This window comes from Schistocerca serialis, chromosome 9 (genome assembly GCF_023864345.2).
Source record: "Schistocerca serialis cubense isolate TAMUIC-IGC-003099 chromosome 9, iqSchSeri2.2, whole genome shotgun sequence".
Classification (NCBI taxonomy): domain Eukaryota; kingdom Metazoa; phylum Arthropoda; class Insecta; order Orthoptera; family Acrididae; genus Schistocerca; species Schistocerca serialis.
In genome coordinates, this window is record NC_064646.1 from 319,234,038 (window position 1) to 319,259,535 (window position 25,498).

General features: G+C 39.7%; 1 protein-coding gene across 1 annotated transcript in view; it reads right to left on the minus strand.

The window, feature by feature from the left end:
- Positions 1 to 25,498, minus strand: part of LOC126418570 (protein downstream neighbor of son homolog) — a 93,079-nt gene that overhangs the window by 54,656 nt on the left and 12,925 nt on the right. The window contains exons 2-4 of the mRNA XM_050085387.1: positions 21,327 to 21,540; positions 18,145 to 18,331; positions 143 to 288 (exon numbers count right to left, since the gene is read on the minus strand). Coding sequence (XP_049941344.1) covers positions 143 to 288; positions 18,145 to 18,331; positions 21,327 to 21,535 — 542 coding nt within the window. The 5' untranslated portion in view covers positions 21,536 to 21,540. The remainder of the gene's footprint in view (positions 1 to 142; positions 289 to 18,144; positions 18,332 to 21,326; positions 21,541 to 25,498) is intronic.

The window sequence follows — 25,498 nt, forward strand, 5'->3', positions numbered from 1 at the left end:
CTGGATTTGCAACCCACACACATTACCTTTCATTCTCTCCTGAAATCATCAGAAGTCACCCTGCACTCTGGGGCAGTAGTACAAATTTCTAGTCACTTTAAAATCAACATCCGCATACAACTAAATTAATTTAAATACTAACCCTGTGGTTCCTGATGCCTCTTCACATGTGCGAAGTTGCTGTGTCCATGGAAAAGGTTTCTCTGACATAAACCTCATTTTTGTTTTAAGGGACCAATCCACTGGAATGTACTTCTTTCCTGCTGCCTTCAGTTCTGGAATGTCATCCTGCAAATTGAATTTTTAATGTTATTTTGAAATTACCTGTCATGCCGTATAATGACTGTTGCACTTCCGGTTCAAAGGAGATCGCACAAATGACAACAAGCAAAATTACTAGAAATTTGTGTGTCTGCAAAAAGATCGATATGCAAAGCATAGAACTATCACCATCAAACCTTAGTGCCTCTAAGCAGATAAATGGCTTCTAGCCAACCAACCACTGACCAGTCCAGCATGGCAACAGAAAAAAGCAATAGGAAATCTGAAATTATAAATTTCCCACAGGAGGCACACAAACATAACATTGCTCAGACTCCCGTACGAAAGACATGGTAATAAGCACCCCTGTCACAAAAAAACAACTGCAATAGTTGAAAGCAATTAAGTTGCCAGATCTGGGTGGAATCCCAATTTGGTTTTACAGAGATTACTTTATGGCATTGGGACCTTACTTAACTTTACCTCTCACCCAATGCGAAGTCCCAAGCAATTGAAAAAAAAAAAAAAAATTGCAGGTGATTCATATTCTTAAGAAGTGTAAAGAACAGACCCACAAAATTACAGACCAATAACCTTAACATAGTTTCCTGCAGAATTCTTGAACATATTCTGAGTTCGAATCTAACACATGGTCCAGTCACATTTATGTGACCACCTCCTATGTTCGAAGTCAATGTGCAATAACCACTCACAGGTTGCAGGTGGCAGCACTAGCCACGGAGGGTATAAAAAATACAAATATTCGAATTGCCTTTCAAACTAATAACAACCTTTCAACAAAATCATGTTCTGCCACCAGTAGAACATCAAAATATAACTCAGGCATATATAAAAATCACGTGTAGCAGCTGAAACAAGATTTAACATTGCGCAAACAGGAAGAAATTTTAACATCAGATATAAGGAATACATTAGAAACAGTGAAAATAATCACTCAAGCTTCGTTTCACATCTGAAAAATCAAAACCACGCTGCTAGTACAATCAAAAATACACTCCAGATTCTGCACAGACTACCAAAATGTTTTTCAATGAACATTCTTGAAGAAATGGAAACATACATATACACACGAGAAAATACCCACAACAAATATTAAACAAGCTGACAGAATTTTGACACAAGTACTATCTAAAAAACTTTATTGAACTTTTAGAACATGAAAATGGACAAATCTGAAATAACATATGCAACAGCCAGAGACAACCATGACAAATTTTAGTTAATAATACCACTGTACATCTGGACAATATTTGTAAACACATAGTGCCGTAAGAGTTGAATTGTAAAACTCCCCTCAAACCATAATTAAAATATTATTTCAATATCCTTACATCATTTACCATTTTATCAAAACAGCGAGTTACACGACAGTTCATTAACGACGTAATACAGACATCACTTCAATCTAGACACAAGTAAAACATAGTCACTTTAATATAAATGACCCTCATATTTACACACATTCTTACTAAAACTGTATTCACAGGCAATAAATGCCAAAACAGCCTGTCGTGAACACAGGTTAGGTATTATAAGCAGCTATTCTGGTGCATCTTCCTGACAGCTGACTTATAATATGCTGTTGGCCCTAAAGAAGAAAAACAGGTGGAGTTTGGTGGGGGTGGGGTGGGGGGGAGGAAGAGATGTGGAAAACAGTGCAGTAATGTGGAAACAGAGTGACTTATTTGGTGTTCAAAAGGGCACGATCACTGGCTTTCACACCAAGGGTGGAAGAATTTCCGAAACAGCTAAGTTCATAAACTGTTCGCGTGCCATCATGTTTAAAGTATACTGCACGTGGCAAAATGGTACTATCCAAAACCGGTGCCAAGGTAACTGTGGTGCATCATGGACCGTAGATGACAAGGGCGAATGATGGCTGTGGAGGTGTGTACAGGGGAACAGACATGCAACTTAAGCACGTGATCAGCCAGATGAACCAAGGGGGCTAGTAACAGATCTCCTAAATGACCTTTCAGCGAACGTTGCTGCGTAGGGGCTCCCGCAGCAGGTGACTGGTTCGTGTTCCTATGCAGACTGCAATTTATCAGCACCAAAGACTGGAATTTGCATGCAAATACTGCAAATGGACATCCAATGAGTGGTGGTAAGTGGACTTCTGAGAAGAATCAAGTTTTATGCGCCATCGGACAGATGGCTGTTGGTGTTTACAGCATGAAAAATCTGTTGAAAGCAAATATCCTGCTATAATTGCTGGAAGGATCCAGGCCAGATGGAATTCCCTGGATGATTTTGTCATTCTGGAGGGCACAATGGATCAACACAAGAATGCATCTATCCTTGGGCACCATGTACACCTCTGTAAGCAGTTTGTTTTTCCCTGACACGATGGTATCTACCAGCAGAACAATGCAATGTGTCACACAGCTCTTAGTGTATGTGCATGGTTTGAATAGCACCAGGATGAGTTTACCATTCTTCCCCAGCTACCAACCCCCCCCCCCCCCCCTCCCCGGGATTTAAACCCAATCAAGAATCTGTGGGACCACCTCGATTGGGCTATTCATATCATGCATCATCAAACAAGAAACCGAGAGCAGATGACCAAGGCACTGGAGGCAGCTTGGCTCCACATCCCTGTCAGTAGCTTTCAGAACCTCACTGACACTCTTCCTGCAAAAGGTGGTTAATCAAGCTTTTGATAGGTGGTCACATTAATCTGACTGGACAGTGCACATTTCCTTCAGATAGAAAAGCTTCTGTCCACAAATCAGACCAGATTTAAAAAGTATCACTCATGTGAAACTCGGCTTGGCCTATCCTTACGTAGTAACTTGTGAACCACAGACGAAGAGCAATTGGCAGATTACATATTCCTGGATTTCTGGAATGTATCTGACACGGTGTCCAACAGTAGCTTATTAATGAAGGTACAATATTATGAAATTGGTTCCCAGATATGTGAGTGGCTCGAAGACTTCTTAGGTAACAGAACCCAATATGTTGTCATCGATGAAAAGTGTTCATCAGAAACAAGGGTGTCATACGGATTGCTCCATGGTAGTGTGACAGGACTGCTCTTACTCTCTATACACGTAAATAATCTGACAGACAAGGTGGGTAGCAATCTGTATGTTTGCTGATGATGCTGTGGTGTACGAGAAAGTACTGTCGTTTAGTGACTGTAGGGGGATACAAGATGACTTAAACAAAATTTCTATTTGATGTAATGAAAGATAGCTTTCTCAAAATGTAGAAAAATGTAAGTTAATGTAAAAGAGTAGGAAAAACAATCTTGTAATGTTTGAATACAGCATAAGTAATATGCTGCTTGACACAGTCATATCAATTAAATAGGAGGGTATAAGGCTGCAAAGTGATATTAAATGAAATGAGAACACAAGTACAGTAATAGGAAAGGCGAACAGTTACTTCAATTTCCTGGGAGAATTTTAAGAAAAGTGTGGTTCAACTGCAAAGGGGACCACATATAGAACACTTGTGCAACCTATTCTTGAGCACTGCTTTCGTTTTTAGGATCCCCACTGGATTGGATTAAAGGAAAACTCTGAAGCACTTCAGAGGGGGACTGCTAGATTGGTTGTCAGTAGGTTCAATCAACATGGGAGTAAAATGGAATGCTTTGTGAACTCAAAATGGAAATCTGTAGAGGGAATACCATATTCTTTCCATGAAACACTGTTGAGAAAGTTTACAGAACCAGTATTTGAAGCTGATCAAAGAATTATTCTACTGCCACCAACATGTATTTTGCGTAAGGACCACAACAATAAGAGAAATTAGGGCTTGTACAGAGACATATACACAGTCATTTTTCTCTCATTCTATCTGCAAATGGAACAGGAAAGGGAATGATTGATAGTGGTACAAGGTATATTCCATCAGGCAGCATACAGTGGTTTGTGATGTATGTACGTAGATGTAGATTAGTTAAACTATAATTAGTTAAAATACTGAACATACAGATTATATAGTTTCACAAGTTACACGCAAACAACATATATTACACTCACTATTGAACTTCCTCTACCCAATATTTATTTTCAGAAGATAAGAAACCATCTCCAGCTGAAAATACACCTGTCCTGTTGTTCAACAATCCCAAAAGAAACCCTGAGTTTAAAAGATAAGGAAGTATGTGTAATTTTTGTAGTCTATATTTATCTATCATCTGTCTTACAATTCTAGTACTCCATTTTCAACTTACACTCTTATTTACCCTTGTGGTAAATTAAATTTCTGCGTGGTATGTTCAACTCCGCCATAGCCAGTCCCAAGCCCAGTTGAGAAAGGAGGAGGGGGAGGAGTAACACCGCGTTAAAAAATCTTGGTTCACTTGGCCCGGGTGATAGTACCTCGTGAGGGCCCCTTGCCAGGAATACAGTGAAGACCTCAATGGCAGCGAAGGTGGAGAAGATGGACTTCGGTACGGCAGAGCTGGCGGAAGAGGCACCTTTTCTCTTTGGGTACAAAAAGAGTACAAGTAGCGACTGAACCCCAGAGGGGCGGCTACAGACAGCGTCTGACTCATGGTGAGCAGTTAACTTTAGGCTGGGCATCCTACTGCCTATGTGGAAAGTAACGGGAAATTACCACATTACATTCCCAAGCAGTACATGGTATGTCTCTCCATGTGAAAGATTCCAGAGTTAAAACTTCCCCTCATTCAGATCTCTGGGAGGGGAACACATTGAGAGTAGACATATTTGAAAGGAAGAAAGGGACAGCGAAGGGAAGAAAGATAAGGAATGGAACGTGGAATGTGAGGACACTACTGCAAGCAGGAAAGCTAGAGAATGCAAAACAGGAACAGATTAGATGCCCTCGGTTTGTGTGAAATGAGATGGGGAGAGAATGGGGAGATAGAAAGTGGAGATTATAAGCTCTTTTACTCAGGGGAAATCAAGGGTGGTGAAAACGGAGTAGGAATATTGATAGGGCAAAAGTTGAAAAATAAGATAATGAAGGTACAATATATTGATGGAAGATTGATGATAATATGACTGAAGGGCAGTTCACAAGATTTGGTATTAATACAGGTATACATGCTAAACAGCCAGCATAGAGAATAGGAAGTGGAAGAATATTATGAGAAAATACAAGAAGTCATCAAGAAGGAAAATAGAAATACGTGCATTTTCATGGGAGACTGGAATGCAGTGGTGGGTGAAGGAAGAGATGAAGATGCAGTAGGAAAAATTTGGATTAGGAATAAGAAATGAGAGAGGTGAACGACTAATTAGTTTCTGTAAAGAAAATTCATTAGCAGTGGGTAACACATTATCTGAACACCACAAAAGGAGACGTTACACATGGATATCAAATTTGAATAGGGAAAGATATCAGTTGGATTACATCCTGATACAAAAAAGGTTTAGGAACTGTTTGAAGAATGTTAAAGCTTACCCAGGAGCGGATATAAATTCAGGCCACAACCTAGTAATGGGAGAAATACAAGTGAAGTTGAAAAAAGTCTGGAGAGGTAAAGCAAAGGAAAGGCTAAACATAGAAAGATTCAAAGAGGTAGGAAAGGCATCAGATTTGGAGAACATATTTATGGAAAAATGGCAAAGCGGTAGTGTTGATGAAAGTGTTAATGACAAATGGATAAAAATGAGAGAAGGGCTCATGGATAAGAAGTACTAGGAATTTGAGTATCCCAAAGCACCAGGCAAGAATGGACAACAGAAAACATGTTGAAAAAGATGGAAGAGCAGAGAAAGTGGAAAAGTGTAGAAACTGAAGAAGGCAAAAAGAGGAACAGGAAACTGAATAATGAATTAAGAAGAGAAACTGAAGAAGCAAGAGAAAAATGGGTGAAACAGAAATGCGATGAAATAGAGAAAATGGAGAAAGACGGAAAGTATAAAATGATGTATAGACTGGCTAGTGAGACAGTTTTTGAATGTAAAAGGAAGAGGAATAACATGGAAAGAGAAGGAGCGGATGGTACTCTAGCAGAAGAACCACAGGAGGTTTTGAACAGATGGCAAGAATATATTGAATGTCTGCATAAGGGGGATGAAATGCAAAGCAAAATTAAGGTTGAAGAGGAGCAATATGTGCCAGAAGATGGAAAGGGATTTACCATCTTGGAAGCAGAAGTAGAAAAGGCGCTGAAGGAGATGAAGAATAGGAAGGCATGTGGAATTGATGATTTGCCAGCAGAACTGTTAAAGAGTCTGGGAAACAAAGCAGGAAAAGAAATAGTCTACCTCTGTAATGAGATATATGACAAAGGGGAATGGCCTGAGGACTTCCTTGCAACAGTTATGATACCAATAGAGAAAAAGAGAAACACTAAAAAATGTGAAGAGCACCGAACCATCAGTCTAATTTCTCATGCAGCTAAAGTCTTGCTGAGAGTGTTGAATAGAAGGTTATATGGCAAGCTGGATACAGGGATTGCAGAGGAGCAGTTCGGATTTAGAAGAGGAAAAGGAACAAGAGATGCTATTGGCCTGTTAAGAACTATAGGGGAAAGATATATGGAAAAAGGTAGAGAAATCTTTGCTGTTTTTACAGACTTAGAAAAGGCTTTTGACAGTTCAGTGGAACAAGCTGATGGATATTTTGACAAGGAAAGGAGTAGATTGGAAAGAGAGACAACTGATACAGAATCTATACTTACACCAGAAAGTAAGGATAAGGATTGGAAATGAAATATCAGGAGGAAGCAGCATTGGACGAGGTGTTAGACAATGTTGTTGCCTTTCCTCACTGTTGTTTAACGTATACCTTGAAGTGATTATTGTGAAAAGCTTAGGTGGGAAAAGAGGAATATGTATTGGTGGAAAGAGAATAGAATGTATAAGATTTGCTGATGACATGGTATTAGTGGCAGAAAGTGAGCGGACAGTGAATAACATGCTGAAAGATCTGAATGAAACACAGCAAAAACAAAGAGTATGGTCATCAGTACAAGATGCAGACTGTCCAATATTAAAATAGGACAATCTACCACTAGCCAAGTAAGTGAATTTAAATATCTTGGAAGCACAATAACTGAAGACTTGAGATGTCACCAGGAAGTGAAAACTCGAACTGCCATAGCGAAGGAGAAATTCAACAAAAAGAGGAGACTCTTATGTGGCAAATTAGATAAAGGACTAAGTAAAAGGCTTGGCAAATGTTTTGTCTGGAGCATGGCACTATATGGGGCAGAAACATGGACGCTGAGACGAGAGGATGAAAAAAGATTAGAAGCATTTGAGATGTGGATGTGGAGGAGAATGGAGAGAATAAGCTGGATCGAAAGAATGAGTAATGAAAGAGTATTGGAAAGGGTTGATGAGAGAAGATGTCTGCTGAAGGTTGTACGAGAAAGGAAAAAGAACTGGTTGGGATATTCATTGAGAAAGGAGTGCTTGATAGCAGATGCTTTGGAAGGATTGGTTTGTGGGAGAAGACTGAGAGGAAGAAGGAGATACAAGATGATAGATGACATAAAGGGAAGAGGAAATTATGCAGACCTGATGAGAAGGGCAGAAAACCGGACAGCCTGGAGAACTGCCATGTGAAAACCTGCCTTTTGGCAGAATACTGATGATGAATGATGTGGTATGTTCCACTCTAACAATGCCTTGTTTTCATTCATGTCCTGGCATGCAACAACATGGTCCAATCAGAGGGTGTAAGAAAGGGACCAAGTGGGACCAATCTTGAAAGCATAAGAGCACACAACTCAAGAGCAAATATCAGTTCAGGGTGTATACGCGGACAAGGAAAAAAAAATTCCCGGATTTTTCTCAGGTCTCCCGGTTAAAAACGCGCTTTTTCCTGCTTGAAAATACAGAGGGGTCCAAAAAAATGTATCCACTGTTTAAAAGTCCATAACATGCTAACTAATTGACGGAGTTGTCTCATTTTTGGTGTAAGTGTAGCTTAAAGTCCAACTTAACGATATCACTGTAGGTGTTTGAAATGGTCACCATTAACATCCACACACAAACGATGCCGCCGAACTGCACCACGAACTACTGACTGCAACGTGTTCAGTTGGATATTTTCACATAAATGTACGATGAATTCTCGAAGTTCATTTAATGTGCGTGACTTTTGTCGATAAACGACATCCTTTAGTGTTCCCCACAGGTATAAGTCCAGAGGAGTTAGATCTGGGGAACATGGTGGATACTCCACAGCACCTCTACGGCTTATCCATCTTCCTGGTAGATTTTCGTCGAGATACGCCCTAACGTGATTTTGGTAGTGGGCTGGGGCACCATCTTGTTGAAAGTAAACTCTTCCATCTCCATACAAGTATGGCAGGTAAAATGGATGTCTGAAGCTTCTGAAGGTACACCTCACCGGAAACTGTGCCATCAAAGAAGAATGGCCCAATCAAGCCCTGGTAAGACAACCCACACCACACATTTACTTCTGGCAAATTCACGGCTTTGTCTACATGGACATTCGGATTTTCGGCAGCCCAGTAGATGCAATTGTGGCGATTTACTGTACCATTGAGTTTGAACTGTGCCTCAGCAGACCACACAATCATCTCTGCAAACTCTCCATCGTTGCGCACAATGTTAGTAAGCCACTCGCGGTACTCCATTCTACGATCTGGGTCGTCCTCGTTCGTTGCATGTAGCAATCGTGGGATATAGCACTTCCACTTTGCTGTCTTCAAAATTCGCCGAACACTTGAGCGACTCACTCCAGTTTCACGGGCACACTGTCTCACAGACTTCTGTTGTGAGCGAGTGAATTGTTGTAACACACGACGGGAGTTAGCTGGACTTGTTACTGTTACAGGTCGTCCAGATCATCGTTTGCGTACATCTTTAACACAGCCTTCAGCTTCAAATTTGTTTCGAATGCGACAAATCGTTAAACATCTTGGTGGCTCTGCTTGATACTCATTTCGCCATTGCCATTGAACCTCATTAATGTTTTCGTACTTAAAATACCACTTCAAAACTGACTTCCGTTCATCAAATGTAAGCCTTGTACCAGCCATGTTTACTCGAGTAACTAGGTGCAACTAAGAACAAAACACTGACTATCTGGCAACTGTCATTTGACAAAACAAAACAACGCAATACAACACTTGTGTGGCGATTGTCGGAATTACAAACTATTACACTACCAAAGATGAGACAACTCCGTCAATTAGTTTGGCAGTTATGGACTTTTAAACAGTGGATACAATTTTTTGGACCCCTCTGTATACTTCTTCCAAGATAAATATACACTTTTTCCATGATAAGCGACAGTGTAGTTTCCCTCGGAACAGTAAAAACATCATTCCTTTGAATGGTAAAGATTTTATACACCAGCGTAGAACTTCCCAGTACTTTAGAAAAGTAAACTTGGCAAGGAAAAAAAAAAATAAAATAAACGTGTTTTGGAAAGATCTTTGATGTGCAGCAACATGTATGCTGCATATTTTCATATTACAATATGTTTCATATTTTTGTAATACAAAAGTGTAAATTCAAATTCCACCAAACACAGCACATCAATTTCCGAAGCACTGAAATAGAGATTGAAATGCGCTTTTGTAACCCAATCATAGCTCATGTTATGTGATCTCGCCAGCCAATGACAGCAGATATTCAGAGCATACGACACATGTAGTCAGGCAAAAGCGTGAACACACAGATAGGAGAAGTTAATGGTTTAAAGAAAAGCTAAGCTTTCACGAGTAATATTGATCTTGAAGCTTAATAAGCTACAAGAAAAGGTAAGCTTTCACATATAATACTGGTCTTTTTTAGCGTATGTTACACTTTAAGATACATATTACAAATGTGCCAGTAAAATGTTAAACAATGACATTAATGTCTCGTCATCTGGGCTTGAAATTATTCCAAGTGGTTGGTACTCGAAGCATTAAGTTTTAAATGAGAGTCAAATGCTCTGTGATCTAAAAAATTCATCGCACACTCTCACACATAACATAAGTCATCTTGCACAAAAGGAAATTTCCTCCCTGCGACCTCTTTGACATGGGTTTGTTTCAGCAGGTGCCAGAGATCACCAGAAAACAGGCGTTACTGCACATGGGCAACTACGATGATGCAGGAACCCAGTATGTTCATACACACAGAGCACTAAGAGTTCTTACAAGATGTCATAAAAGAAATAAGGCACCAGACAATACTACAAGACCATAGGAATTTTGTAAACTGTACTAAAATGCATAATTGGGCTTCAAGGACACATTCAATATGTTCAGATTTACAATGAAGTAGGTCCCAACCTGATATTGGTTTTTCAGTGCACTTTTCGTGATGCAAATTTCCTTGGAGTACCAGTACTGTATTGTCTCATGTGTGGTTTGTTATTATGGCATAATGCCATACACGCCAGGGATTGGTCTCAGGTAGCACTTGGAGAAGACAGCAAGGCACGCTGTTGAAATATCGTGCAAGAACGATGTGAATATCCGGCTGGATTCCCAAATATCCACGATGTCAAAATATTTGTGTCAGTGACAACACTAAAATTGAACAAGACTCCAAGCACCAACAGTAACCCTGTCAAATTCTACACTGAATTTGCAGCTGAAAAAGAGACCAGATCGCAATTGGATTTTTCTAATTTTTTATATTTATGGTACTTCAAGTTTAGAGTTCTAATATTAATCTGACAAGGCAGTTCGACGCAACTGTCAATAATTCTCAAGAAAACCAACTTTGAAGTTTTTCAAGTTAAATCAAGATTGATATTTCAAAGGGCCACATGGATATGTGGCCCAATACTTGCTTGTGATTTGGGTGACCAGAGTTCGATTCCCGGCCAGTGTAAATTTTTAATCAAAGATGCATGTCTTATGAGCATTTCTGTGAAGGGTAAGATAAATAAAGAAGAAAAAAAATATTGGCAACATGCAAGATTGGTAATCATCATTCTTCCAGGAATCGAACCCAGCCTGTCCACATGGTAGACGAGCATACTATCACAGAGCCTCGTGGCCCACTGAAAAATCTGCTTTGATTAATGGAACAAAAGGGACTCTGACAACTTCAAAGTCAATTTTCTTGAGAATTTGAGAATTTCATCAAACTGCTTTGTAGATTGACATCCTAATTCTGAACTTGATGTACCATGAATACAGAATGGTACAAAAATCCAATTGCTATAGGATCTCCTCGTGAGTTAGCTCCTATGTTAACAATAACACACTACAGATCAGCTGAGCAAAATCTGTGCCCAGTGATTGAACAAACCACAGGTCACGCCCCTATATGACAAGATAGCAGAAGTGATCCATAGAACTACCATCCTATCTCAATGATGTCTTTCTTTTGAAGAATCCTACATCATATTCTGAGCTCAAACATAATGAATTAACTCGAACAGAATGACCGCCTGCATTCCATCCAGCATGGATTCTGAAAACATGACACCCCATTTGTTTTTTATCATGCATGACATCCCGAAAGCCATGGATCAAGGCAGTTAGGTGGATACAGTATTTCTGGACTTTCAACAAGCATCTGACTCTGCACAACATCAACGATTACAAAGGAAAAAGCGATAAAATTTATGACTGGACTGAGGATTTTTTTGGTAAGAATGATGCAGATGTTATCGACAGAAATATTGGGTGGTTATAATCGAAGTGTAGCTACTTCCAAAGTTCCAGTACAGGCTGTAATTTTCGTATTGCAGAAAAACTTCGTAGGTACAATAACGCAGAACTGATTTACGCTGGAAAAACATTAGTTCCAATTTTGGCCACCGGGTGCTGATCTGGTACTGTGAAAGCAAAAAAGACATGTAGAATTGTTTCCATGTGTAATGGATCAGGAACTCGGTGTGGGCAGAAAAGATCACCCAAGTGAGAAACGCATAATGTTAATTTTATGTTTAACCAGATCTTACACAATTTATTCAATACGAGCACCAGAGACATCAACGAGATACTACACACAAAACAATTTGATCAATAGTTGCTCACAGAAATTCTGGCTGAATCTGAGCAACATGTTCCAGTATACTGGTCTTCTGATCAGGTAGAGACTGAACATGTCCATGGTAAATGTGTTCTTTCAGACATCCCCAGAACCAAAAGTCACTTGGTTCAGATCAGGTGATCATGCAAGCCATGCATCTGGAAAACCTCTGGTGATAACATGTCCATGGACGGTTGCATTAAGCAGATCTTTCACTGGGTAACTGAAATGAGGTGTTGCTCCGTCTTGCATAAAAACTCTGAATTTAGCACATTTGCACTCTTCCACAGTAGGAATCATGCTGTACAAGGAGGACTCGATAGTATGCAATAGACACGGTACACCTAAGAAGCCATCTGGGCACATTCTCTTCAAAGAAGAACAGACCTATACTAAAGGTGCTTGTGAATCCTCACCACAGTCATATCGGCACATGCAATGGCACTTGATGCACAACACTTGTAGAGTAAAATGTGCATCAACATTCCATAGACTGGTGCCTGACCACGTCATCTACTTTGATCTGTGCCAGAAACCGCAGAGCAAATACAGCAAATGTCACTGCGAATCATAAGGTTTCAGTTGCTGCACCGCGCGCATATTGTGTGGGTACCATTGTAAAATAGACCAAAAAACTTTCCGTACTGCTGACAAAGAGATGGACAATTCTCATGACACTGTATGAGCACTAGCACTAGCTGGGGCATGTGCTGAATTGCCAATTACAGCAACATTGTCCATAACTTTCACCACAACGGGACACCTTTCTTTGCTAGGTGCCACACCAAGCTCAGCTGTGTTTTCAAACTTCATTATCATCTTCTTTAAACCATTTAATGACATCAGCCATCTCCTCAGACCTTTCAGTTGGCACTACTCACTCAATGCAGTACTGTAATTGCTGCCATTCACATAGAACTGTTTCACTAACAGTACATCGTTCTGTCCTCTCGACAGCCATTACTGCTCTCTCACGTTATGACTTGTCAAATGACAGTGTGGATGCCATACTGTCACACAAACAAGCATAAGAACCAAACTTGCATCTGGTAGCCACAATTCAAACTAATTGTTTTTCCAGAGTAAATTGGTTTCAAATTAATGCATTAGCATGGATGCCAAGTTTTGCTGCCATACAATCATTACAGCTTACATTAGACCTTTGTTAGTAGCTGCACTTTAATTATACCCACACGGTGCTATCTGAAATGAAATGAGCATATGGCATTGTTGCCGGGAGGCCCCTATTTGGGGAAGTTCGGCTGCCAAGTGCAAGTCTTATTTCATTCGACGCCACATTGGGTGACTTGCGCGCCGGAGATGTGGATGAATGATGATGAGGACAACACAACACCCAGTCCCTGAGCGGAGAAAATCTGCAACCCGGCTGGGAATCGAACCCAGGCCCACTTGCACGGGATGCGAGCACGTTACCAGCCAGCTAAGCAGGCGGATGGTACCATCTGAAAAATCAGCAGAAATATTCATTTAGATCTGATTAAGATTTCAATGGCACAGATGCAACTGAGGTAGTTGGCAATGAAGTTGTCAATCCTGGCAACATGACATATGTCAGTAATAAATTTGGAAACGAATGAGAACTGCTGGACTTGGGGTGGGGGCACTGGCCACAGTCCTCTGCGAGGGCAAACATCATAGGTTTGGGGTCAGTGAAGACCGTGACATAATGGGTCTCCACTGATGGCCAAAAAGTATTTGTAGTGTTGTAGATAGCGATGAGCTCTCTGCCATATGTACTCCTGTACTGCTGAACTGCAGAGAGCTTGCTGGAGGAGAAAGCTAGCAGCTGCCTGGTGTCTGTCGCCGGTGTGTCATGTCCATCATGGGGTAGGCACAGAGCAGGTGAAGGCTAAGAGTCAGGCTAGGTTGATAGATTTCTCACTTGGGACTGAGCTAATGTTTTCTACCAATAGCCAGCGACCATAGCATGCAAAAGTATCCACTTGCACGGCAGGATTGACAATTTGGAATGGAAGTAAAAGCATAAAGGAAGAAACTCATTGCCTTAGCAGACAGCCAAAATGATTTAGTGACACAAGGAAGCACTAAGACTGATACGCAGTGAAAGGCTGCCACAGCAGGATTGCAGTTCAGCTTGTAAACTGGGTTGAGGGGTTGTGTCAGGTGGCTAGCACATCTGTAATGAGGAGAATTTCCTTAAACAGTCTGCTGACCGCCACATTAAGGCCTTCACAGACAGGCATATCCTTGCATATCTTCCATATCTTCAATCTTCCCATTACTCCCAAACTTCAGCTATGAAGGACTCTCTCTCATCAACAAATATCATCCCACACTGGAACAACTGTACTACATCCTTCACCAGGCATTTAACTATCTATCATTATGTTCAGAAACATGGGATACCCCACAATCATTCCCACACCTAATACAATAGTATTCTGATGCCCAACCCACCTACACAGTATCCTGGTCCATCCCCATGCCATATCCACTTCCCAACCCCTTGCCATGTGGGTCATCTCTGCAGAAAACTGAGGTGCAAGAACTGTCCGATACATTCATCCAGCACACCCTGCTCCAGTCCCATCACAGGCTTATCCTATCCCACCAAAGGCAAGATCATCTGCAAAAGCAGTTGCGTCATGTAGCAGCTCTATTGCAATTTCTGTACTGAATTTGATATGGCCATCAATTGTCCATCCAAGTTAATGGCCAACGGGAGTGGCCGAGCGGTTCTAGGTGCTACAGTCTGGAACTGCGTGACCACTACGGTCGCAGGTTCCTGGATGTGTGTGATGTCCTTAGGTTAGTTAGGTTTAAGTAGTTCTAAGTTCTAGGGGACTGATGACCTCAGCAGTTAAGTCCCATAGTGCTCAGAGCCATTTGAACCAAGTTAATGGCCACTGCCAAACTGGCCAAGAATGGTGCTGACCTTCCACAGGCAAAACATGCTGCCAAACACAGCATACTTGGTTTCAATAGCTGCTACACAAACACATCTACCATTCCTTCTCTGCGTGATAGCAATGGAAATACTATCGACGATAGTGCTGCCAAAGCAGAGTTACTAACACAGCTTTCTGAAATTCCTTCATCAAATAAGATGAAGTAAATATTTGAGAATTCAAATCCGGAAGAGGTGCCAACATGAATAACTTAGAAACATATGTCCTTAGAGTAGTGAAGCAACTTAAATCACTTAATAAAAGCAAGTCTTCTGATCCAGACTGTATGCTAACTAGGTTCCTTCAGGAGTATGCTGCTGCAACAGCTCCATACTTAACCATCTTATACAAGTGCTCGGTTGAAGAATGATCTGTACCCAAAGATTGGAAAGTTGCACAGGTCACACCAATATTCAAGGAAGGTAGTAGGAGTAAGCCATTAAATTACAGACCCACTTAATTAACATCGAAATGCAGCAAGATTTTGGAACATATATTGTGTTCGAACATTATGCGTTACCTTGAAGAAAATGGTATATTGACACACAGTCAACGCGGATTTAGAAAACATCATTCCTGTGAAACACAACTAGCTCTTTACTCAAACGAAGTGCTGAGTGCTATTGACACGGGATTTAAAACTGATTCTATATTTCTAGATTTCCAGAAGGCCTCTGACAGTGTACCACACAAGTGGCTTGTAGTGAAATTGGGTGCTTACGGGATATCATCTCAGTTATATGATTAGATTCGTGATTACCTGTGAGAGAGGTCACAGTTCATAGTAACTGATGGAAAGTCATTGAGTAAAACAGAAGTGATTTCTGGCATTCCCCAAAATAGTGGTATAGGCCCTCTACTGTTCCTTATCTACATAAATGATTTAGGAGACAATCTGAGCAGCCATCTTAGGTTGTTTGCAGATGATGATGATGTGTATTGTCTAGTAAAGTCATCAGAAAATAAAAACAAATTGCAAAACAATTTAGAAATGATACCTGTATGGTGCGATAATTGATAGTTGACCCTAAAAAATGAAATGTGTGAGGCAATCCACATGAGCGCTAAAAGGAACCCACAATAAATCAGTCAAATATAAAGGCTGTAAATTCAACTAAATACCTAGGAATTACAATTACAAACAACTTAAACTGGAAGAACACATAGAAAACATTGTGGGGAAGGTGAAACAAAGACTGCATTTTATTGGCAGAGCACATAGAAAATGTAACAGATATACAAGAGAGACTGCCAACACTGTGCTTGTCCATCCTCTTTTGTAGTACTGCTGTGCAGTCTGGGATCCTTACCAGACAGGATTAACAAATTACATCAAGAAAAGTTCAAAGACAAGTAGCATGTTTTGTATTATCGTGAAATAGGGGGGGAGAGTGTCTCTGACATGATACAGGATTAGGGGTGGACATCAGTAAAACATCAAGGCATTTTTCGTTGCAGTGGAATCTTCTCACAAAATTCAATCACCAACTTTCTCCTACAAATGCAAAAATATTTTGTTGACACTGATCTACAAAGGGAGGCATGATCATCATAATAAAATAAGGGAAATCAAAGCTAGCACACAAGCATGTAGGTGTGCTGTTCGTGATTGGAATAATAGAGAATTATTGTGAAGGCGGTTCAAAAAACCCTCTGCCACGGTGTGATTTGAAGAGTATCAATGTAGATGTAGGTCTCTCCCCAGCACCAGCTTTTCTGAACTAAACAGATGGGCCATTACATACTATGTTCCCATAATCGTCCAGGTCTCATCCTCTGGTAAGCCCTGCATCCACACCCTCTTTCACAAGGTCTCCCATTCCTCCACCTGCCAACCTCACCCATGTCATTGTTAGCATGTGCTGTAGGATCTCACCAGTTCCAGTGCCCTTTTGTTACATTCCTATCCTGTGCACTTGCTATCTTATACACCTTGTGCCTCCCTCTGAGCCATGATCCATGCTTCATCCAAAAATTAATCTGCATTAAGTCCCTACATGAAACAACACCACTAAAATTCCAGGCATTATGAGGTTCATATTTTGTGATCGTGTGATTATATGAGTAGTTGACAATTCTACTAGTACTGACCCATTTCTCAAGTTCTTCTTTGACTTTAAGGTTTCTATAAGGCCTTAAAAACTTTGAGCACATAAAGTGCAGAACATCTCAAAACAAATCATCACGAAAATGCTCTGTAAGAAGGATTAAATGGTCCTATAAAATTATGGCACATGTATGAGAAATTGTTCATGCTGAATATTTAAAGCATTTCTTTGTAGGGAAGGTGTTCTGCTAACCAACTGATCACTCAAAATGGCAGGAGTGTTTTTATAAGGGATCTTCACTGAGGTTTCATACAGTGCTCAGAAAAAGTATGTCTATTAGATGGAGGTTTACAGATACAGATAAGTCTAATTACAACTGGAGGGCACTGAGTGCCCTAAAGATGTTATCCAATCATCACACAGCACATCCTGAGGTTAACTAATGTTAAAAGAGATTTCTACATTCTTACAATTTAGGCAGTTAAAACAAAATTCCCAATCTCTCAGTAATCCAAAAATTTTACCAGCAGATCCCAATAGTGTTCACAAAATCATGTCCCGAGTTTACAGTAACACAGGACTGGTAGCATTTAGTGGTCCTTAGGAACCCTGAGTTCAGCAAGTTTAAACAAGCCATTTAGATTTTCTGCTGTTTCACTAAATCAGTATCAACCTAAATAAGAGTCTGGAGTTTTAACAAGATATACTTCTCACTCTGTAGTGCTTTTTCCATTATGTTAAACACATTGTCAACTTCAGTCCTTACCTCTTTCTTCATTTTTCATCAGATTCTTTCAAGCCAGCTGGACATCATAACATGTGCAATAACCAGATCAAATACAATATTTCTGCACAAATGTAACTTATGACATTTTGATATGCACTTTTCAAAGAACTACTGCTTCATGACTACAAGAATAGTCTTGATAGCTATTTCTTATACACAACTTTTGTAAGAAAATAATGACATATCAGAATTACTGCTGCTGTTACCTTTATGACAGTTGTTTGAAGTCTGCTGAGTATGCTGGAGAACGAAGTTTCAGTAAATGACATGGAAGACGACGACTGTGGTGCCGTTAACAGTTGAAAGAGAGAGTTATCACACGAAGTCTCAAAATCAGCAGGAAACACAGCTGTTGCATTATCTCGAGATCTCTTTGTAGGCACGTCCCCACACCTGTTAGACAGTTATTTTTCAAATTTGTAATCATAATGCCAAAGCAAAGATGATACAACACACATTTTTAAGTATTAATTACTAATAATATGTAAGTAATAGCATATTACTTCACACCCTCATTTGCATAATGTAAATAGGTATAAAACTATTGTGATAATTTGAGTACCGAGGCGAAACAAACTGGCTGGGATGGAGTTAAGCTACAATCATAAAATTATAAATATACACCAAACTGGTGGATAATACATACATTCAGTAGGTGAATTGCAGAACAGCAAATATACACATTTTTAAGTTGACAGAACTATTTCTAGCTTTGGAGCTGGGTTCAGGGAGATTTAAAATTAAAAGCTGGTCACTCAGACTCCAGGATGAGAGGAGCCCACTTGTTGAGAAGACGAGGGGAGATAATGATATCTCTGTTTCTCCTCATACTTACATTATATGCACTTCCTATAAACTAAACTAAGCACAGACTGTGTATTAGGAGCTAACCTCAGAAGAGCAATGGACTTATAAAATAGTTCTCCATTAATTTCTTCATGATAGTCACTTGTTTCCTTTGACTTATAAATGAGAACAGAATTTGATGCAAAAAGGAAGAAGCAACAGTGTACAGGACAATAAATCCTATGACTCTTCACACAGGATCAGGAAAACTTCCACATACCCTGCCATGTGCCCAGTCTTTTCTGACAGAATGACAGGCATTAATTAACATTATACATACATACACAATCATTATGACAAACTGTGTCTCACTGAAATGTGGTAAATTTCATTATTCCTTGTTCTGTCTTCCTCCTCATTTCCAGTGCCCAAAATTAACGTGAGCCTGCCTCTTCCTGTTACTCAAAATATTTTTCTCTGTAAACCAACATTAATGTTTATGCGTATCTTCACGGCATCTGCAGTCGTTTCCACTACCCTTTCTATAGGCAGTACAACTGTTTCGTTTTGTTTCCCTCTATTTCAAACCATTCCTGCACTGAACACACAAATTCATATGTATTATCAGACAAAACATGAACAGCAGCTTACTGAACTAACCATTTCACAAGTAATTCTTTCTCCTCCCCCCCTTCCACTCTTTCGCTGTCAGCTTCAGACTTTCTGTCATATAAAATTCAAACACCACACACAGAGATACGAAAAATCCAACAACAACAAATCACAACAGTTAGGTTATTGGCAGTGAACAATGTTCACAACTGATTTAACAGGCACCCGAGGTGGCTAGGCAGAGCAATATGGCACCAATGAACAGAAGACAAGACCACACATTTTCTGACTGGCTGTTGCTAAGCAGCTGCCTTGTATACAACTTGCCATTAATCACTATTATTTTGATCAAGGTGTAGTTAATCAGCAAAGCTTTTAATCTCACAGTGTACACAGAAAAGTTCACCAGTACTTGTAATATTAACACTGCAAGAATTTATTCAATCTACATAAAAGGCAAACCAAAGATGGCAAATCAAAGACTGTGTTTCATTGTTTGAACACTTTAAAGATGCAACACGCTATCCTCTGCAAAAGTACTGCTGTGTGGTGTGGGATCGCTACCAGATAGGGTTGATGGAAGACACTGAAAAAGTCTAAAGAAATGCAGCTCATTTTGAAATATCACAAAATATGGAAGAGAATGTCATGGACATGGGTCAACTGAGGTGAAATTCATTAAAACAAAATTATTTCTCATTGCGGCTAGAGCTTTTCATGAAACTTCAATGACCAACTTTCTCCTCTGAATGCACAAACACTTTATTTTGCCAACCTATGTAAGGAGAAATGATGATCAAAATAAAATATGAAAAATCAGAGCTCATACAGAAAGATTTAAGTGTTCATTTTTCTCCATGCACTGTCAGAGTGGACTGGCAGAGAAATGCTCTAAATGTGGTTCCAATGCATCTTCTGCCAGACACTGAATTGCAGAGAAGTCACGTACAAGTTGAAAATCAAGTGGTTGATTATTTTCAATCTGCAATTAATGCGCATAAAATCAAAGTTGTGTAACATCGCAGATGATTCGCAGTGAGTGTCTTTCAAACAACAAAAGCTGAAACATATCTACGGTTACCACAATCAACATTGCAACATGAAAAACTGGTGTAAGATACAAATCTTTATATTGCTGCTATAGTCAATGACCACACCAACGCACTACTGAAAGACAGCAAGCAAATCTGGTATATATTAGTTGTTATATGTAGATTCATGAGTGTGATTTACACAATGGTGACAGATGTCACTGGCACTGCACAAAACAACATTTTTTGTTGTGACAATGGTGACAGATAGCACAAAATATTTTTTGTTGTGCTGTGTTTCCAAGCATTTTGCGTAAAATGAATGGACGCAGCACCTTGTTCAACAGGATAAATACACCTCACTACTCCATGAAATAGTATTACTTTAAACAAAACTAAATATTTAAACTTTCCATTTTCTCTATTAGGCAATTTTTGCTCAGCAGGTACCTGATACAATCTATACAATACACATTATAATTTTCTTGATGATAATGATGATGATATTTATTTTGTGAGACGCTCAACTGCGTGGTTATCAGAACTTGCACAAATTCCCAATATTTACACAGTCCAGTCTCACCACTTTCACAAATGATGATGAAATGATGAGGACAACACAAACACCCAATTCCCAGTCAGAGAAAAACTCCAACCTGGCTGGGAATTGAGCCTGGGACTCCGTGATTCAGAGGCAGCAGCAATAATTTTCTTGGTCATATTACATGAGAAATTGGAACTATCCAATTCTATAACATGCAACTTGACCATGTGGCATGTAGCTTCCTCCATTCACTCCTCTGGATGTGGTTAAGCAAAAAAATGTGTGGACATTAAGTCACCATTCATGATACAGAGCCAAGGTGAGGTAAAATCACAGTTAAATCATAAATGAACAGCATACAGTGAAGAGATACATCCTTAGCATAAGTATTTTTTTCTTACTCTCATATGTTCACCTGAAAGGATTCTTCCTTTTTGCAGTACCAGTAGAGGCATTATCTTTGCTTGAAACACCAGAGTCCTGTGACAGAGTACGGGATAGATCTTTCCCTCTTAGTCTTGCCTGTAGTGCTCTTTTCTTCATCTTTAAACGATGTATCCGCATAACATCCTCTGGCAGCTTCCATGATGGAGATGCTGGGAAATGGTCTTGAGAAGTGTTCATTGTTCCTGTGAAGAAGAAAAAAGGAAAACAAAATTCAATAAAATTACAACAAAAAGTACTGTGTCTGTTTACATATTTAATAAAGAATGTCCTGCAAGTTGTACAAACTGTGAATGGGGGAAACATTTACAAATGTCCATTATAATGCTAAATACTGGTCATTTCATAACAGCCAATCAGATTTTTAAGGTCTTTTCCACTTCGGGCAGCTCAGGTTATGATTACATTTGGCCTAACAATTTCTCTGAAGCCCAAACAAACCTACAAATAATTTTTTGCTCAGCACATCACTGCCCTCTCACCCTATGGACAGCTCAATAACCTATTGATACAACTGGGAACTTTCCCCCACATCACACCAACCCAGCACATACATCTACAACAGACAGCTTTCTTAAATTAAAATCAAACAATGGAAAATCTGGGGTGGAATAACAATATCAATCAAGAAAGATTGCAACTCAGAGCACAGAAGAGGCACAGAGCAGTGGACAGGCAACAGGCACATTTAAAAGTAGATTTCTGGATAAGCTGTTGAACTACATCTTTCGTCAGATGTGCACAGTATCAGGCCTTAATGCCTGGAGACAATAGTGATCTAACACACGGGCGCACGCGCATGAGAGAGAGAGAGAGAGAAAGAATGTCTGACTAGTCATTCTACATTAATTTGGTATTTGCATTTAGCATTGTGAGAGAGTATTCTTGAAATTGCAGTGAAGGGCACAGCCATCTAGACACCAGTCAAATAAATATAACATTTCTACTTGTTTTGTAAATAAAACTGCCTTTCCTGCCGCCACTTAATTTACTTATCCCAGACGTGTTTCGCCTTTTTTTTTGCTCTAAGGCATCATCAGTGGTATGATTTGCTGATCTGCGTTTCCTCACATCTGATCTGGAGGTCGCACTACCACTTTATTACTGGCATATAAACACAAGTTTGCATTCTGTCCTTCTTTAGACTGTTCACCATGTGTCTCCTTGTTTTTTGTGGTTTACTAATGTTCTTTTGCGACTCAATATAACTATTTCGTCAGACATTGCTTTTCAAAACATAAATATTGCAACTCCATTACGTGTTAATGTTAATATAACATTTCATTGCTGCTTCTTCAATAAAAGTTTTAAAGAACATCAGTTTCTGACTTTGAAGGGTCTCTTTGAATCGATTACTGCAATAGCAAAATCAGAGAAGTGTCAAAATTTTTCCCCCTATTAAGAATTACATGTTTATTGGTCGTTTTCTTCAAGATTTTAGATGGTTACAACAAAAGTGGCAAGCTGCTTCTGATCCTTTTCAGTTGTTCACCATTTCTTCCACACTGCTAACCCGTTTTACATATACTGCATAACTAACGGAATAAATGTATTAATAACTACATGGACAACAGGTTCAAATGGTTCAAATGGCTCTGAGCACTATGGGACTCAACTGCTGTGGTCATCAGTCCCCTAGGACTTAGAACTACTTAAACCTAACTAACCTAAGGACATCACACACATCCATGCCCGAGGCAGGATTCGAACCTGCGACCGTAGCAGTCGCACGGTTCCGGACTGCACGCCTAGAACCGCGAGACCACCGCGGGCAGCTACATGGACAACAGCTGTACCACTTTTGATAGGTTATTATACAACCAATGGAGTACAAATTATATATTTTTGTGTTGCACTAAAGGCTTACTTTTTATAGAGAATTTTAATGCTGTACAGTGTTTCGTTACGTACAGGTTGAAAAATATAAACAGGCCATTTGTGATATCACCCTATTACGAAACTTCCTGGCAGATTAAAACTGTGTGCTCGACCGAGACTCGAACTCGGGACCTTTGCCTTTCACGGGCAAGTGCTCTACCATCTGAGCTACCGAAGCACGACTCATGCCCGGTACTCACAGCCTTACTTCTGCCATGTATCTCGTCTCCTACCTTACAAACTTTACAGAAGCTCTTCTGCAAAAGAGAGCTTCTGCAGAAGAGCTTTAAAGTTTGGAAGGTAGGAGACAAGATACTGGCAGAAGTAAGGCTGTGAGTACCGGGCGTGAGTCGTGCTTCGGTAGCTCAGATGGTAGAGCACTTGCCCGCGAAAGGCAAAGGTCCTGAGTTCGAGTCTCAGTCAGGCACACAGTTTTAATCTGCCAGGAAGTTTCATATCAGCGCACACTCCGCTGCAGAGTGAAAATCTCATTCTGGAAATCACCCTATTACTTTCACATAATTGGAAAAATGGTGCCGGTTGATGTTGTAGGTAGTGATTCAGATCCCAAAAACAACAGGTTCATCCATGATATTAAATGTGTAAAATGTAATAGAAACATGAGAAATGGTATTTTGTGTGATTCGTGCGATTGTTGGAATCATTTTGTGTGTGCAAACATTACCAAAAATGTCCTTACTGAAGAAAGTGCTGAATGGATCTGTCCAAGGCGTGCTAATGGCCACTTCAGTCTAACAGGAAACATTTTAAAACTTCACACGGTATCTGATGATGATAAAAATTCTTTATTGTTAATTATTGCTGAGCTACAAGAGGATTTAAAAATTCTGAGTGATGAAAACAGAAGACTCAAGCTTTACTTGGAAGACAGTGATCAGCAGTTATGTGTTAATATGTCTAAACACGTGGAAGGGCTGCCAGAAAGTGAGGTTAGGACTATAATGGCTCGCAATAACAGGTCAGACAGTAGATAGAGTAACTGTAAAATTACCAATTAATACCAAATATGATTCAATTCAAAACACAGATGATACAGAAACTGTATCAGCATGCTCATCTGATAAGGTGGTGCAAGATACTCAGAACCTAGTAAATAACAAACTAACATGTAAGAAAGAATGTAAAATCAAGATTTACACAGACAGTTATGCACGAGGATTGTCAGCTATGATGATGGAAAGTAGGCCTTCTGTGACCAACGAGTTTGAAATTGAAGGAACTGTTAAACCAGAGGCTGGTTTACAAGAGATTTCAACATCAATCAAGAAAGGCGGAACAGCCCTCATAGACAAAGACTTTGTAGTGTTAATGGCCGGAGCAAATGACGTCAGTAGAAACAAGAGGAAGATAGGCAGCATCGACACTGAAGAAGACTCTCGAAGTGTAAACCCACACTAATGTGATTATCGTTAATGTGCCTGACTGACATGATTTGCCTCAGTGGTCATGTGTGAATAAGGAAGTGGAACAAACCAACAAGGAGTACAAAGCTATTGATACACACTTTACAAATGTTATCATAATTAAAACCAGTAGTTGTAACAGACATTGGTATACCACACTTGGCAGGCACTTCAAAAACTAGGTAAACATTTAAGTGATACAGTTCTCAAAGTAATATCAGACAAGCTTGCGAAGGACGAAAGACCAGTGCTCTGTTTGGATTATGTCTCAACTGAAATGACAAAAAACTTCTAGACATTGACCAGGGTGGATGTTCCAGAATTACAGGGACTCTACCTGGTCAACTTTTATATGGTAACATTATGCTGCATCAATTCAGTAAAGATGCAAATAAAGCAATGCCAAAGGTAGAGTTTAAAATACGCTTCCTCAACATTCAGGGTATGGCAGATTTAATGAATTTTCCAATGAAAACATAGTGCCTATTGTGTACTTAAGTGAACATTGGAATAAAAAGGATGAGCTTGAGTAAAAAGTATTGGATGATTACACATTATTTAGTTGCTACAGTAGAGAACATCACTTACATGGAGGTGTAGCAATATATGCAAAAACACACCTTGCACCAAACTGTGGCACAGTAGATCTCAACACCCTTTGTGCTGAACTACATTTTGAAATATCATGACTAGTAATTGAGAGTATTAAGCTAGTGGTAGTAGTGGTGGTGGTGGTGGTGGTAGGCCACCTACTGCTGACCCACAAATCTTTCTTGAGAAATTTGAGGACCTCTTAATGTACTTCGGTATACCAAAATGGGAGAAATATAACATTGTCATT